Raw genomic sequence first — 16,426 nt, 5'->3', positions numbered from 1 at the left:
TATTAGAGAACAACGCTCATCCAGAGTTAATTTGTCCTCCTCAATGCCAGTTCAAAGCAGCTGAACAAATTCAGAATTTTATTTTGCATTGCAGCATTCTCAGGAGGCTATTTTTGAGCCCCTTAAGACTTCAATCCATTTCCAGAATGGGGGGAAAAGGAACCTACTGAGAATCAGGCCTCCGTTATTGAGTATGGCACATAACTGCTCATCCGCACGACGAAATAGAAAGCTCCATCTCCCTAAAAAGAGTTAATCTCAAAATGTTTTGATTTAACAGAAGAAGTAAACAAGACAAACCTCTTCCTTTTTCCATCAAAAACAGTTATGGTATTAAAAACATCAATCACAAGTATCCAGTGAAAGCACAATACTTTGACGCACAATAAAACCGATTTCTTTCCAATCATCAATTAAGGACAAATTAAACGTGTGTACAGTTGAATGATTTTGTTAACTACTGCATATCCAATTCTGCCTGTCCTGACCCATGTTGTTGGAACTTTGCAACAATAACTTTCAAGAAAAATTACAAATCTTATACAAAACAATACTAAAAATTGCTCTGTAAAAGGCTTGTATCTATGCAATGCTGACATAATAAAGATGATAAATTTTATAATACGTTAGGTAAAAGTTCAGATATAGACAATGTAGTACTTTATAGTTAAGTGTCAACTTTTTAAAAATCAAGGCATAGACAAATATCAAGTCAGTACGGTGCACCTCTGTAAGGCAGTCAACAATAAACTTAATTTACTTAAGCAGACATTATTTGTTTGTGCTGTCTGAAAAAGCTTTTGATTTATCTGTCCATATAAAATGGTTTCCTAATTTAAACAAACAGAATGAGCAAAACAAAACTCAGAGCCTTGAAACGGTGCTGAACATAGCACACCTCTGTCACTTCTTGAGCTCCTTAAATTCTTCTATTTCTACCTTCTGAAACTCTGCTCATGAGTGACTTCTATTAAATCTCTAACACAAAGAAGTGAATATCTGCCAATCCAACATAAGAAATGGATGTTTAAACCTTATGTTGCCCAGAGAAGAAATTGAAGAGCTGGCTGATATGACAAGACTGCTAAAAGCAAAGCCAAAACTGGTACAGAAGCAACAGTGGCTTTTAAGAAGTCTCAAGATTCCACCAAGGGTATTTTCCAGGTCAAAATACTAGGAGGGGAAGAGTACTCTGGACAAGTAAATCTTAAGATCACAAAAATCTGTACACAATGAAAAGTAATTAATGATCTAATTCAGACACATGAAAAAGCATACCTTGAACAAAATCATCCAAAATCATCTGCCCAACTGACAATGTGATTTAGAATAACTACTGCTGAATAGATTTAAAAATAAGATAACTTACCTCAGTTGTTTTGCATAATTCTGTTCTATCTCTATCCTTTCTTTTACAAATTTTGCATATCTCTCCAAGAAGTCAATTCCCCACTGTGTATGCTTGTCTAAGTTATCAAATTGATCCTTTGAAAAAAAGAAAAAGAAAATTAGTTACACAAGGTGTACTATAATGGGGATAACAAAGCCAGTCCTAGGTACGTTCTTAAGTTTGTTCTTTACAGCAATCCTCATATGTTAAAATATTAGTTAACTAAAATCACACGTGCAAACATAAAATTTTTGACTTTTAGTGTAAAACTGCTGTATTTATATTCCAAAATTACTCCTGCTGGAATTTTTTTTTCAAAAAGTAATGGCTATTAAGATTTGTATTACTTTAAGAATAAATAATCCTTTTTATTCAAGAAAAGATTCCAACACAACACTGAAAATTTAAGTGGTAACAAGGGTTCTGTAAGTTGCTAAGAGACTAGTCAAGCACAATTTCTTCTACAGGCTCTTTTTTAGTACTTTTAAAAGATGTGGTTTCTAAGGCAAAAAAAAACCCCACCCCCAAAAAATCCAATGGTTGTCACCCAATGAGGAAAAACACACTTAAGTGATACAGGTTGAAACTCCCTTATCCGGTGGCACTCTCTTGCCTGGCAATGTCCCTCTTACAGTAGGACAATGGATGTTGTTGGGCCAGAGAGCAGCTACAGGACCCCAGCTGGGGAAAACTTGGCAGCCCCGTGGTGGGAAGCTGGCTGGGTTGCAGAGCCCTTCTGGAGTGCTGCAGGTGTGAGGACCTCAGCCCAGTCCCAGGGATCACTGGCAGCCCCATGGCTGGAAGGGAGCCAGCTGGGCACTGAACCCCACCTGTAGCCACACAACTGCAGGGAAACCCTACCACACAGGGGAGCCAGGCAGCCCTGTGGGGGAGCCCTGCCTGGAGTGTGCGCCCCCACCCCCACACTTCCAGGCAGCTGGCCTGACCTTGCCCATCTGGTAAATCCCTTCGTCTGAAACTACTCAGGTCCTGAGGGTGCCAGACAAGGGAGGTATACCCTGAACTGTGCAACAAAGGTCAATACATTGTGTACTGCAAACACATAGTCAAGGTCATTTGCAAATGCTCATTCCATAAGTGGTGGTGAGTGTCTTGAGACACAGCAAAGCTAGTTCTAAAAATGAAGAGGGCTATGTCAAACTCGCAACAGAACACAAAATGGATTTATTTAGAAACAATCAAAACTCCTATTATATCAATACCCTCAATGCTGAATTTTTACTATTACAGATGGCAGATCAAGAGGTTAAACAAACATTCATTCCGCATCAAGAAAGAATCTAAAACCAAAATGGGGAAAATTGAATTAAATAACTAAGAAAAAATGAAGAGGCTATTTAGTAAACCATACCACATACAGTCATATTTCTATACTGAAACTTTAAACTATGTCATCCTGATGTCCAGGATTTGTGTTTTATAACAATATTTATTGTAAATTCTGATTATATTTAGTATATCTCCTTAGTAACAGTTATGCAATAGTTGAAAAAATTAGCATAAAAACCAAGTACAAACTATCATACAGCGTTCCAAAATAAAACAACAAGAAGTCTTGTGGCACCTTACAGATTAACAGATATTTTGGAGCAAAATAAAACAAATCCAGATACAAGTAATAAAAATTAATACCAAAGAAACAAGTGATGAAGTATAGGCTTACTTAATTTTGTTGGCTTTACATATTTAAAGTTTACATAATAGAACATTAGTTTTTCAATTATCTTTGGCTCTGCACCACTAAATGTCTCGCATCCCTGACTCCGTATTGCACCTAACAATGAATCATACCCACTTTTAGTATTACAATTTTAGTCTTCTCATTCCAGTGCATGCTACAGTGGGGTTTGAAGTTTCAGCAAAGAATGCTGAGTTACAGCATACTTTGGCAGACTTAATAACATTGATTGAAATAATGATACCTGGAAGATACTGGGAATAAAAATAAACCACCATTTAGGGTAAATAAGACCAAACATTTTATCAGCTTTGACAAATGTAAGGAAGAAATTCAGAATTAAGATTGCTCTCAACTCTCATCTCAACTTATTGGGTTTATGGCATTGAAGCACAGGTTAAATATATCCCACACATCTAATTCGTGCCACAGTGGTGATTAAAAGCACTGCAGATTTCCCCTCTAAATTTCTTTGGTTGAAGGAAGTCAGACCCTGAACATTGTTTAAACAGGATTTTTAGCGGCATCATATGTAAGCATAAATTATAATTTTCTCAGAAGCTTTGCTCTTTTATATCCTGCTCTTGTTTTTGTAATCACTTTGACAATAGTAGCCTTGCATCCAAATGAAGTCCCAATAAGGTGTTTTTGATAGGGAGCCAATGGTCAAGGCCATTAGAAGATTTCCTTCAGAGAACAGCAGAACAATTCCTCTGCTGTCCTAGTTTCTGTTGCTTACTCCACTGCTTTGATTTGCTGCCAAGGTTTCTGGAACACCAACCTTTTAACATCAGACACAACCAGAGGGACCATCTTTCCAATATTATTCCAATATTGTACAGGATCAAATATATATTCTGAGGGCTTTTAATTAATTTCTACTGATATATACAAAGATGAACCTATACAAGAAACACACCACTCTCCTACCATTAACAAAAAGATAAAAAATGACTTCACTGAAAAGTTCTCTTTTCTTCACTCCATCTTCCTCCATCTCTAAAAGCTGCAGGCTTTGAGCAAAGACAATTTGCTTCCATGAGAAGAGTAATTTGGCACTGAATAAAACACAGGCTGCTGGAAAGAGAGGTCACTCACCACCATGTGCAGTAACTGGAGTTCTTTAAGATGTGCCCCCCTACGAACACACCACTTCAAGAGCATCTGCACCCTAAATCTCTCATCAGAGATTTTGGTATTGCCATTCAACCTGCACATAAGACACAAATGTACATGGGGCTATGCAAGCAAACCACCCTCACTCCCTTATCCACTCCAAAATCCCACAAAGGCGACAAAGCAGAGGAGGATGAGGATGGACAGATAGTGAAGAACACATCTCAAAGAATTCAAGTTACTGCAGAAGGTTAGTAACCACTCCTCCTCCTCCAAGTGATGTTCTTGGGGGCTTGCCACTTTAGGTGAGTCCCAACAGTGCTCCCCTATGGAGGCAGAGTTCAACAGAGAACAGAGCTGCCTATAGCAGCATCTGATCTGCACAAAGGCATAACAATCAGAAAACGTACAAATGGAAAACAAATTTGCTGCTATACAGATGGATGCAGTTGGTACATCCTTAAGTAAAATTATAAGATGTACATAGTGCTCTTGAAGACTGTGCTATCACTCTCAAAGGGGGGTGAGAGTGGGATTTGGACATCATCTCAGTTATAATAAGTCTTAACATAACCACAGATCCACTTGGACAGCCTGTTTTGAAGTTACCAAATCAGCAATGGATGCAAATGATTTAGGACATTTTCTACATGGACTTGTCTTTTTTAAGTAGAAGGCCAACGCTCTCTTGACATCTAGGATATGGAATACAGCTTCTTGTCTAGCCCAATGTAGTCTAGGAAAGAAAACTGGTAATGAATGGTTTAATGAATGTGGAATTCTGAGGGCACTTTACGTAACAAACTTGGATGCCCCATGGAGACGTTATCTCTGTTAAATATCTTAACAGGAAGATCCAGCATTAAAGCCCCCAGTTCTCATTCCTTTTGGTGTAAGAGATTATCATTGAAAGGCTGTCTGCACAGATAAATGTAAAACACATAAACCGTGTCTACACGTGCACGCTACTTCAAAGTAGCGGCACTAACTTCGAAATAGCGCCCGTCACGGCTACACGCGTCGGGCGCTATTTCGAAGTTAACTTCGACGTTAGGCGGCGAGACGTCGAAGCCGCTAACCCCATGAAGGGATGGGAATAGCGCCCTACTTCGACGTTCAACGTCGAAGTAGTGACCATGTAGTCGTTGCGTGTCCCGCAACTTCGAAATAGTGGGGTCCGCCATGGCGGCCATCAGCTGAGGGGTTGAGAGACGCTCTCTGCAGCCCCTCAGCTCAATGGTGGCCGCGTGGAGCGGCCCCTTAAAGGTCCCCTCCCCCTCCCTTCCTGTGCAGGAAGCTGAGGGAACGTGCAGGCAGCAGCTCAGACACGCGGCCAGCCTGCACGTCCCTCAGCAGCCACAGGAGGCACAGGACCGTCAATGGCCGCCCGGCAGCCCCCCCCAGTGCCCCCAGGGGACGCCCCCCAAGGGGAGCCAGGGCAGCCAGCCCAGCCAGGCGGGCAGCCGGGCTGGCAAGTGGCAGTGGGGCCCCTCCTGGATGGAGGCCGAGCTGTGGGACCTGCTGGGGCTCTGGAGCAAGGAGGAGGTGCTCCAGGTAATGAGGAGCAAGAGGCGGAACGCGAATGCGTTCGCTTGGCTGGCCAAGGGCCTGGCCGCCCGGGGTCACCCTGCCCGCACTCCTGATCACGTCAGGAGTAAGGTGAAGGAGCAGCGGCAGGGTTACGCCTGGGCCCGGGATGCGGCCAGACGATCTGGGGCCACCCCCGTCACTTGCCCCTTTTACAGGGAGCTCAGGGACATCCTGGGCCCCCGGCACACCTCCTCCCCTCCGGCCACCCTTGATACTTCGGCCGATGAGCCCCAGCAGGCCCTTCAGCCAGAGTCCACCCCGGAGGTAAGCCCCGCACCCCAGGGCCCCCCCCCCAGAGCCCACCCCCAGGCCATCGCGGCAGGAGGAGAAGGGGGGCTCCTCCTCCACAGAATCCGGGCTGCAGATCCTCCTCCTGCCATCCTGGAGCAGCAGCCGGGCCTCCGCCCCCTGGGGATCTCTGGACCGTGGGAGTGGACCGACAGGTATGTACCCCCCTCTGGTGTACACCCCTGGGCTTGAGGGGCGGGGGTAATAGATATGTGTCCAGGGCCCCCCACATGCTCACATGGCCATGGCCCCAAGGACAGCAGGGCCATGTCCCTCACAGCAGTGCATCAGCCCCTGCCCCACCCCCGACCCCGCACGACAGTGCCATTCCCCATCCCCGGGGCAGGGGGGAGCGGAACCTCGAGGGGCCCCCAGGAGGAGGGGGTGGGACACCCCGCAGCAGCAGCAGCAGCATGTGATGGAGTGGGGGAAGTGCAAAAGGGAGACTCAGGCTAGATATGAGCAACAAGAGCCGAATAGCTCCCAGGGGCAAAGGATGATCCTGGGGCTACAGCTGGCAGGTGACACCTCTGCCCTGAACAAAGAGGAGGGAGGAGCCGAGCTGGCTTTGAATCGGGGGGCGGGGGGGGGCTGCAGGTAGAGGCTAGGGGAAGGGAGAGCTGGAAGGCAGCCAGCCTGAGGAGGGGTAAAGCTACATCCCAGAGGGGCACCCCTTGGGGTCTTCTCCCCAGAACGGGATGGAAGGACTGTCTCTTCTGACAGCTGGTGCTGTCACTCCTGGGAGAAACTGGGCATCTGTGGCCTAAGAAACCTCTCCTGTCAGACCCTGCGGAGTAAAGTGAAAGTCGCTCCCACCAGGGGACGGGGTGCAGTGCAGGGGGACCCCTGAACCCCATCCATCACAGCAGCATCTCCCGGGGACAGGGATGGGGAACCTGAAGCACAGGGCTAGGGGGACAAAGGCCATGGCTCAGGGCCCACACTAACACCTGTCTCCATTCTTCTTCCCCCACCCCTCCTGTGTCCCGCACCTGCACCATCGGAAGGACCGGAAGAGAGCGCTGGTGAGGCATCAGTGGTCCCGGAGACCCCTCCGGGGCCATCACTCCAGGCAAGCCCCTCGGCCGAGGACCAACCGGCCCCACGGCGGGCTAGATGGCGGACCCCGCACCACCACCAGCCGACGGCGACGGACCCCCAGCTGCTGGCCATCCACCATCGGCAGCTGGAGGTGGCGGAGCAGCGCCTGCGGGTGGAGCAACGCCGCCTTGAACTGTAGGAACGGGCGCTGGCCTGGCGCCAAGAGGCATGGGGGGCCTACATGGACACTTTCAACCGCCTTGTGGACTACCTGGCCCCCCATGCCACGCCTGCCGCCGCAGCGCCCGCCCTGACTGCTCCACCCGCTGCACCACCTGCTGCTCCGCTCGTCGCCGTCCCGTCCGCTGTCGCCCCGCCATCCACCAGCGAGGGCCGGACCACCGAGGGACCCCTGGAGCCAGCTGAGACTTGCCGGGCATATCTTCCAGTCCGCCCCGCCCCCAGCCAGCCCCGGACAGGGCTGCAGCCGCGGCAGGGCTCCCGGCCGCCCACCCCCAGTGCCAGACTTTAGGGGCGTGGGGCCCAGGACGTGCCCCCACCCCCCTTGTATGTAGTTGATTTTTAAAAAAGGACGATGGACAGTTTTAGTTCTCTTTTTTGGGCCCCCCCCTTTGCCCCGTCCCCCCCCATGTAAATAGTTCTCCCCTTTATCATCCCTGGTTTTCTTTTTAGTGAACAAACTTTTTTATTACTATTGTTTTCTTTGTACACATTACTTTTGTTACACACATCTTGTATATAGTTTGTTCTTGTTTTAATTATAGTTCCAAAAAAACAAAGTTCTCAAAGAAAAACCAGTTAAATTTTAGCCACAAGTGCGTGCTGTCTTTTGTCCAGGAAAAGTGGGGGGGGGGGTGCGGTTGGGTGCTCCGTGGTGTGGGCGTAGGGGCAGGGAGTGTGGTGGAGGAAGGGGGAGGCAGTGGGGGGGCCTTGCAGAGTTCACGCCGCGGCCTCATCATCAAAGTGGGCCCGCAGGGCCTCCCGGACCCGGGTCCCTTCGGGGTCCACCTGGCGACTGGGGGCAGCGGGTGGCTGCACGTCGGCCCTGCCGGCCTCCACAGCCCAGCCCTGAAAAAAGGCCTCCCCCTTGCTTTCCACCAGATTGTGTAGGGCGCAGCAGGCACCCACAATCTGGGGGATGTTGGTGGCCCCACATCCAGGCGGGTGAGGAGACATCTCCAGCGCCCTTTGAGGCGGCCAAAGGAGCGCTCCACCACCTGGCGCGCGTGGTTCAGGCGCTGGTTGAAGCGCTCCTGGCTGGCGGAGAGATGGCCCGTGTACGGGTGCATGAGCCAGGGCCGGAGGGGGTATGCCACATCTGCGATGATGCAGAGGGGCATGGTGGTGTCCCCCAGAGGGATCTCCCACTGGAGGATGTAGGTCTCCGCCTCCAGCCGGCGGCACAGGCCCGAGTTCCGGAACACCCGGGCGTCATGGGTGCTGCCAGGCCAGCCCACATAAATGTCCTGGAACCGGCCCCGGCTGTCCACCAAGGCCTGCAGGACCACTGAGTGGTAGCCCTTGCGGTTGATGTAGCGTCCTCCACTGTGTTGCGGGGCGCGGATGGGGATGTGAGTCCTATCCAGAGCCCCGAAGCAATTGGGGAAGCCCAGCATGGCAAAGCCGGCGATGGTGGCATCTGGGTCCCCCAGCCTCATGAGCCTGTGCAGGAGCATGGCGTTGATGGCACGCACAACCTGCAGGGAAAGAACATGGGAGAGCACCAATGAGGGGTGAGCTGGGTGTACGGGACCCTGCCCTGCCCTGCCCTGCCCTCCCCGGGCCCCCCTCCCCTTCCCTCCCCGGGCCCCCCCTGCCCTGCCCTTCTCTCCCCTGCCCTCCTCTGCCCTCCCCCCTTCCCCCCGTGGGTCCTCTTACCTCCATGAGGACAGCCCCGACGGCAGCCTTGCCGACACCAAACTGCTGTCCTACGGATCAGTAGCTGTCTGGAGTGGCCAGCTTCCAGACAGCGATGCCGACCTGTTTCTCCACAGGGAGGGCACGCCGCATGGTGGTGTCCTGGTGCCTGAGTGCGGGGGTGAGCCACTGGCACAGCTCCCTAAATGTCTGCTGGCTCATCCTGAAGTTCCTGAGCCAGCGGTCGTCGTCCCAGTCCTCAAGCACCAGCCACTCCCACCAGTCGGTGCTGGTGGGGTAGCTCCAGAGGCGGCGACGTGTGAGGCGGGGGGGGGGGTGGGTTCGGGGTGCTGAACGGTTGGGGCTTGAGTCCTGCTCCCCTGCAGGCTGCTCCTCCTCCTCCGGTGTGGCAAGGAGGTGCTCAGCTGCCTCCCGCATGGCATGGAGCAGGGCGAGCCCTGCTCCTGCCAGGAGGGCTGGATGGACCTCTGGCTGCTGCTGCTGCTGCTGGAGGTCCATGACTGCATTGCCCGAGGTCTGTGTGCCTATGGCTCTTCAGACCGCGTGCTGTGCAGGCTGCGTGTGTCTGGGAGGGGCCCTTTAAGGGAGTGGCTAGCTGTTACCCCGGAAGCGCTAGTCCGCCCTGTGACCCTGTCTGCAGCTGTGATTAGCATCCCTATTTCGATGTGTGCTACTTTGGCATGTAGACGTTCCCTCGCAGCGCCTATTTCGATGTGGTGCTGCGCAACGTCGACATTGCCAGCCCTGGAGGACGTGTAGACGTTATTCATTGAAATAGCCTATTTCGATGTCGCTACATTGAAATAAGCTACTTCGATGTAGGCTTCACATGTAGACGTAGCTATAGAGAGTCAAACAGATGCTTCATAAAGGGAATTAAGGACTTCATATGTGTCCCAACTAAGAGTCAGTCTTTGATTTGTGAGGAGACATTTGAAAAACTTCTTAGGAATCTTGCTGCAGTTGGGTGAATGAAGAATACCCCATATGGGTGTGTAAAAGGCTCTTACTGGTGTTACACACACACACACACACACACACACACACACACACACACACACACACACACACACACACACACACCCTCCTAAAGCTGGAAGGGACCTTGGGAAGTCATCTAGTCCAGTCCCCTGTCCTCTTGGCCACACCAGGCACCATCCCTGATATCTGTTTGCCCAACCCCTAAATGAACTCCTCAAGGATTGAACTCACAACCCTGAGTTTAGCAGGCCAATGCTCAAAACACTGAGCTATAAATGAATTAATGGAATTGACAGAGACACTAGGCCTTCAATTTCAACAGATACTTTAATACCCTAGAGGAGAGAAAGCTAAAGAAATCTGATGACTAACACCAAAGATAATATTGCCAGTTCTTGAGATATTTCTTTCAGATGATTGAATATAAACTTGTATCTCTGAGGGATCAGCAACTCATGTCAGTTGGAAAAGAGTGATCACAAACTTCCAGGAAGGAGGAGAGGTGAGTCTGATTAAATAGGGATACCAGACTTACTTCGCCATATTGGTGCAATCAGTAGAACAATGGCTCCACCTTGTTTGATCTTGTTGAGAAACTAACATAACAAAGGTCACCTAAAGAAGACTTTTCATCCATGAGATGACAGATGCGTCTCCTAGTGATAGCCACAGGTTACCAAATATTTGATAGGTAAGACTCTAAGATGACAATGTGCTGGGCTGTGCAACAATTCCTGAATGTTATTACTTTAGGCCAGAGAGATGAGGAATATGTTCCTCCCTGCTGGTTGACATAACACCACACAAATTGTTTGTCGTTGTCTTTACTGACTTCATTCTCAGGAGGTAGAAACCATAAGCAAACTTTTCTGACAGCTCTCAGATTGAAACTCGGCAAAAATAGATGCCTCAGAACAGATTTTTTCTTTTTTAAAATCCACAAATGACATCTCATGTTTAAATTAAAAATATAATAAAGTCCTGCTTACAACATAACCACATAATCAAGGATAAAAACTGGACATTTCATTTTCTCCAAACCCTGTACATACTGCTGAACACACGTTAAACACAGAGCCGGCTGAGGGCCCCACAAACAAAAATTGATAGCTTTCAGGGCCACCGTAGACAATGCACTTCTATCAGAAAATTGTAATTTATTATAGATTAAGTTTTAGGTATATTTTATAATATTTTTCAGGTCTTGTTTGAATATAATACAATAGTTTTATCTGAGAAAGTAATATTTAATATGAATATTATATAATTTTATTAATTGTTCGTAAAATTTGAGAAAATACACACCTAAAAGTGAAGGAAGAAAGATGGAAAACACTGATGACAAAAGCAGACCAGGGAGAAAAGTGAAATCAGAAAATCATCTTGAAGAAAGAAAGGACAGATGAATATGCAAATTCAGGTGTCAGGACGCCTGCATGCTATGGCTAGCTCCACACTTCCTGTGCTGTCAGTTTAATCATTTCTAAAATGAAGACGCCTACCACACAGGAAAGTCATGAATTACTAACTTGGATGAATGACTTTCAGGCTTGAGATCTGCGTCCGGAAGGAAAAACAGCAAGAATTCATTTAAACAAGTGGTATTTGAGGGGAATGAAGATCAGGCGTGAGACTCGGTGGTGGAATGCCATTATGTTCCTAAGGGTGTATTGTTGTATATTGTTTCCTCTGTCAATCATTGTGACCAGGTTTGAATGATGCTTTGGCTGATTTTATGTATTTCCCTCTCACCTTTGTATAGGGTGACCGACTGTCATGTATTAGGTGGCATGGTCCCATATTTGGGATGCCAAAAAGGCGTCCCAACTTATTTTTTAAAAGGGATTCATTGGTCTGTATTTGGGCCGTCCCCCCACCCCATCTTTTCCAACAGTGGCTGTGCAGGCACAGCTGCTAGCAGGAGTCACTTCCGCAACCCATGGAGAAGCAGGGAGTGCCCGAGCTTGGAGGAGGCACCCCTCCCCCCTATATCTCCTTATCCTGTATTTGGGACAGGTAAATATGGTCACCCTACCTTTGTACAGGACGGGTACATCACAGTGAAACCCCTCCCCTGTCCCAAGAGCAGCCTTTCCCACCATATGAAGGTTAGGGATTCCCTTTCCCCCATTTCAGTGGGCCACAGAAGACATCACCATCCAACTATCTTGTACTGTACAGAGGAAGCAAGGAAAGGGGTGGGGTAGCCCCCAGCAGGGGAATGGGTGATGGGGAGAGAGACCATGTCAGATTGTCTCAGCTTCTGTGGCTACTGTCCAAAGTCTGGGAAGAAGATTTCCTTTCAGTTCTAGTGAAAGGAAAACACTGCATTCCCTCCCCTCATAGACCCTGCTCCCCTCTAGTTTACTCTGCACCTCCTTCTCACACATTCTGGGGTTTACACCACAATCCCCCATTGTACTGTGTTTTCCCCCATTTTCGGACTCTTTGGGGCTTGTATTCCCCACACTGCAGTGCAGCCCCCAATGTGCCACCTCCTGGCCCCCTGAGGCCAGCACTGCTCCCCATTACAGTGCAGACCTCATCAGACTGCCCCCTCCGCACCTCCTTCCTATATTTCTCTGCCTCACTCTTCTCATCTGCCCCTTGCTCTGTCCCAGGAAGGTGTCTCTCTCCACCTCAACCCATGTGGGTTTCACTGCACATCCCCCCCATACAACTCTGCCTTGTGTTCCTTTACCCCTTGCTCTGCCCACCATCTACCTGCAGCTGCCCTCTCTGACTCAGCCCATGTGGCTTTCCCCATCACTCCCCTTAGAGGGGTCGCACACCCTCCTCTGGCATGCCTGAGCAGCAAAGGGTGGCACAAACACCAATCCCAGCTCCTTGGGCTATCACAGTCCAGGGCATGCATATCTGTTTGTTCTGCCCTCTGCCACTCATGGGTGCCAGAGAAGGGGGTGTAACCAGGAGGGCTGCACTTAGATATTCTATTAACATCCAGTCACAGGCCACAAAAAAGTCAAGCCAGTTTGACCTGGCTGCTGTAGCATGTTCTGCTCTCAGTGAATCCCAGATAAAGAAAATATGTTAAATGAATACATCTGTTCTGCAGTGTAGGATAAGAATAATAAAAATTAAAGTTAGCCTAAGTTTGGTTAAGAAAATAAAATGGTCAGTAGGGAAAAGGTCCCAATCAACAAGCAAATAAAGGCCTTGAGAACAATGAGCAGGGTTACTTTGAGTATGGGAAGGATGTATGGTTCCCAAGGTAACTAACAGAGTAAAAAGAACTGTAGTAACAAGACAAAGGGAAACTTGTCTCAAGAGAAACAGTCCCAAACCTTCCCGCCGTTCTGCTGCGTAAGCAAAGGAGGAGTGGGGTAGGGAGCAGGATGAGAGAAGCCCTTCAAGGAAGGAATGTAGTAATGAGAAACTACTGCAGACTAGTTTTTTGTTAAAGCTAGCATATTTCTGAACTCACTTCCAGGGAATGACATCACTTGTTAAGGACCATAAACTCTTAAAGGAGTTCATAGCTAATACCTCCCTGACCAAGTTGAAGATGTCCAATATAGGTGTATGCACCCTGGATGTAGTCTATATTTGTAAGTATACCAACCACACTTATAATACAGTAAACCCCTGAAACACAGAGCTTCAAGTTGCACGTAACTCACTTGAACATGAGTTAAACATAACTTGGAGCTGCTCTGTGGCTGTCAGCCTGCCTAGCTGTCTGCGGGCAGCTAAATAAGCAAAGAGCTCTTTTTCTCTGCCTTCCCCCACCAGTACCGCTGTCAGGTTGAGAGCCATGGCTGGGGGAAGGCAGGGAGAAGCAGCCAGGAAACTGACCAGCCCTGGAGGGCTGGTCAGTTTCCCAGGTCTCACAAGCCACAGAGAGCTGGAAACCGAGTGGCAGCCTGGTTCCTGTCTCCCCACCCCAACTTGTGCAAAAATCTGAGTTACTCGGGGGTTGCATTCTTGCAACCCCCATGTAACTCAGGGTTTTACTGTATGGGTACTGGCCTGGATTTAGAAACCGCTTATTGATAGGCTAATTTGTTTAGTGCAACCACAAAAAATACCATTTGACCAACATTTCCTCTAACTTTTTCCATCCATAGACATTATAAAATTTATTATGTACCTCAAGGGATGTGCACCACTAACAGACATACATACTGTCGGCTGTGTTCCCTGTAAGCCGAGCAGTTGGGCAGCTGCCAGGAGAGATTCAGATGTCGCCCAGCTGATTAGCAGAGTACCCACTGCCACCCACAGTGGGCAGCATGTCTCTCTATTGGTGGCGCACATCCACACATCTTGGTGCATGTAACATTTATTCAGTCCGTGGATGGAAAAATTTAGAGGGAACACTGGCTGCTGGCTATGAGTGACCGTGGGCACTCTGCTCATCAGCTGGGCAGCACATGAATCTCTCCTGGGCAACCACCCAAGCACTCAGCTTACAGGGAACACTATAGCTGACCTTTGTATTTAATAAACGAATTTATGGTTAAATTAGCATTTGGTGATCTCCAACATCAATATTAATAATTTCAAATATCAATAATACACTGATCCCTCATTTAACGAGTACTTGCTAAAACAAGGGACACATATACTTACAATTGTTCACTATGTGAGTGAACTTTCCTGCTTATATGAGCTGACCATTGGGTCCTGGGCCAGGGCGCAGGGAGACCCGCAGGGCCTGCCCGATCCCACCATTCCCCCATGGCAACTCCCCACGGCACCCCCCTCACCCAGTCCCAACATTCTCCCAGACCACAGTTCCACACACAACACCCCCAGCCCGCTCCCAACACCCACCCCATCCCATTCCCTTCTGAATTCCCCCACCCCCTGCACCCCTCTCCCAGGTATCTCTGCTGCAGCCAGGAGGAACAAGCCCCCATCTCCTCCACCTGAGCCACCTGCAGGTTTTAACCCTCCCTCCTGCTCACAGCCCCAAACTCCCCCCAGCCTTTAACCCCCTCCCAACCCCACATTCACTTACTTTTCAAAAGCAGCAACACCTGCTGCCACTCCAAGCACTTGGAACCAATCAAAGACTTTTACACCTATTTTATTAGGAATTTAGTATCCCTCTTACGAGTTTTCACCTACAAGCAAAAGGTTAGGAACCAGTTGTGCCTGTACAGTGAGGGACGAGTGTACTAACATGAAGTCTGTTGAACAAAGAATTGTAGAAAACCAAAGACTCGACTCTGAAGGGACTGGCAGTGCTGCAGACAGCGTGCTCATCCCCTGGGGAAGGACAAGGAGCCTTATGTTGCTTAGCAATTTTACAAAGACGAACAAGCAATAGGCAAGGGAGTTTCATTCTGTCAGCAGGCAGAAGGAGAATCGCTACCGGTAGAAAATATGGTAACCAGCCTGACACTCAAGTTTTCAGCAGAACTGGTTGCAGGTTTCACCCTAGTCCCTCAATTGCTCCTACAAAAGACACATCTCACCTTCAAGTAAGAAGAAAGTTCCTTTCCCATCCAAAAACAGAACCAGAGGAAGGTAGCCATGTTATCGGATGAGACACAAATCATCTTTGAGTTGTGCCAGGAAAAAAAAAATCACTTATCTGACCAGGAAGATTAGATACCATCTTTCTTCCCAGAACTAAAAGCTCTTCTAACCACCTAATCTTGAAACTTAACATGCTGTTTACTGGTATTTATATTGGTTTTGACTGGTTTATCTGTGCACAACTAGTCTACTCTATTCTGATCAATGAGCAGGTTGTGCAACACAATGGGCAAAGTTAAGTGAGTAAATGTATTCTGGTGTGTACAATTAACTAAGTCTGGAACTTTCAGCAAAGTATTAAATATGCAAGTAGTTCATCTGTGGTGAGTGTGGAAACTAAATTAGCTAAGGAAGATTGACAAAAGATAAAGAACAAAATGTCTGTCCACTATCTAAATGGAAACTACTTTCCCATTGGCCTCCCAAGATCTGACATAACATACTTGAAGTAAAACGTATTAGTACTGTTCACCCACATGCTACTATATAAATGACAAAACAATAGCTCCCCACCGAATGTAAAAACTGTACTTCATAGCCAAACATGCAAGTCTGTAGAAGAATTTTTAATGAAAACTATTTGACAGTCTATTAATGGTTGCAGAAATCGGCTGATGGATGGTCCTAGTGGATATTACGCTGCCCACTCACCAACTGGAATGCAAGTTGAAGCTTGAGAGTCATAAATGAAGTAATTCTGGCATTCCACAAAGGCCCATGAGTCATTGCAGACTATTGAACATGATGTACCTAAGCTGTCCTTCTAGAACAACATAATTGTTACTAGGAATGGGTATCAAAAAATTCAAGTAACTTAAGCTATCCCATTCCCAAAAAATCACATAATTGGGTATTTTATTGGGTATTTTATTCATTTACATATAAATGCCACCTCAAATGCAAACTAGTTACCA

General features: G+C 47.9%; 1 protein-coding gene across 2 annotated transcripts in view; it reads right to left on the bottom strand.

Moving 5' to 3' along the window:
- FNBP1L (formin binding protein 1 like) overlaps positions 1–16,426 on the bottom strand; it is a 99,394-nt gene that overhangs the window by 44,637 nt on the left and 38,331 nt on the right. For both annotated transcript variants that reach the window (XM_075002437.1, XM_075002438.1), the window contains exon 2: positions 1,370–1,485. In XM_075002437.1, the coding sequence (XP_074858538.1) occupies positions 1,370–1,485 (116 nt within the window). The remainder of the gene's footprint in view (positions 1–1,369; positions 1,486–16,426) is intronic.

Source organism: Carettochelys insculpta, chromosome 9 (assembly GCF_033958435.1).
Source record: "Carettochelys insculpta isolate YL-2023 chromosome 9, ASM3395843v1, whole genome shotgun sequence".
In the NCBI taxonomy this organism is placed as follows: Eukaryota; Metazoa; Chordata; order Testudines; family Carettochelyidae; genus Carettochelys; species Carettochelys insculpta.
The sequence above is the reverse complement of the archived record's forward strand: the minus strand, read 5'-3'. Positions and strand labels throughout refer to the sequence as shown.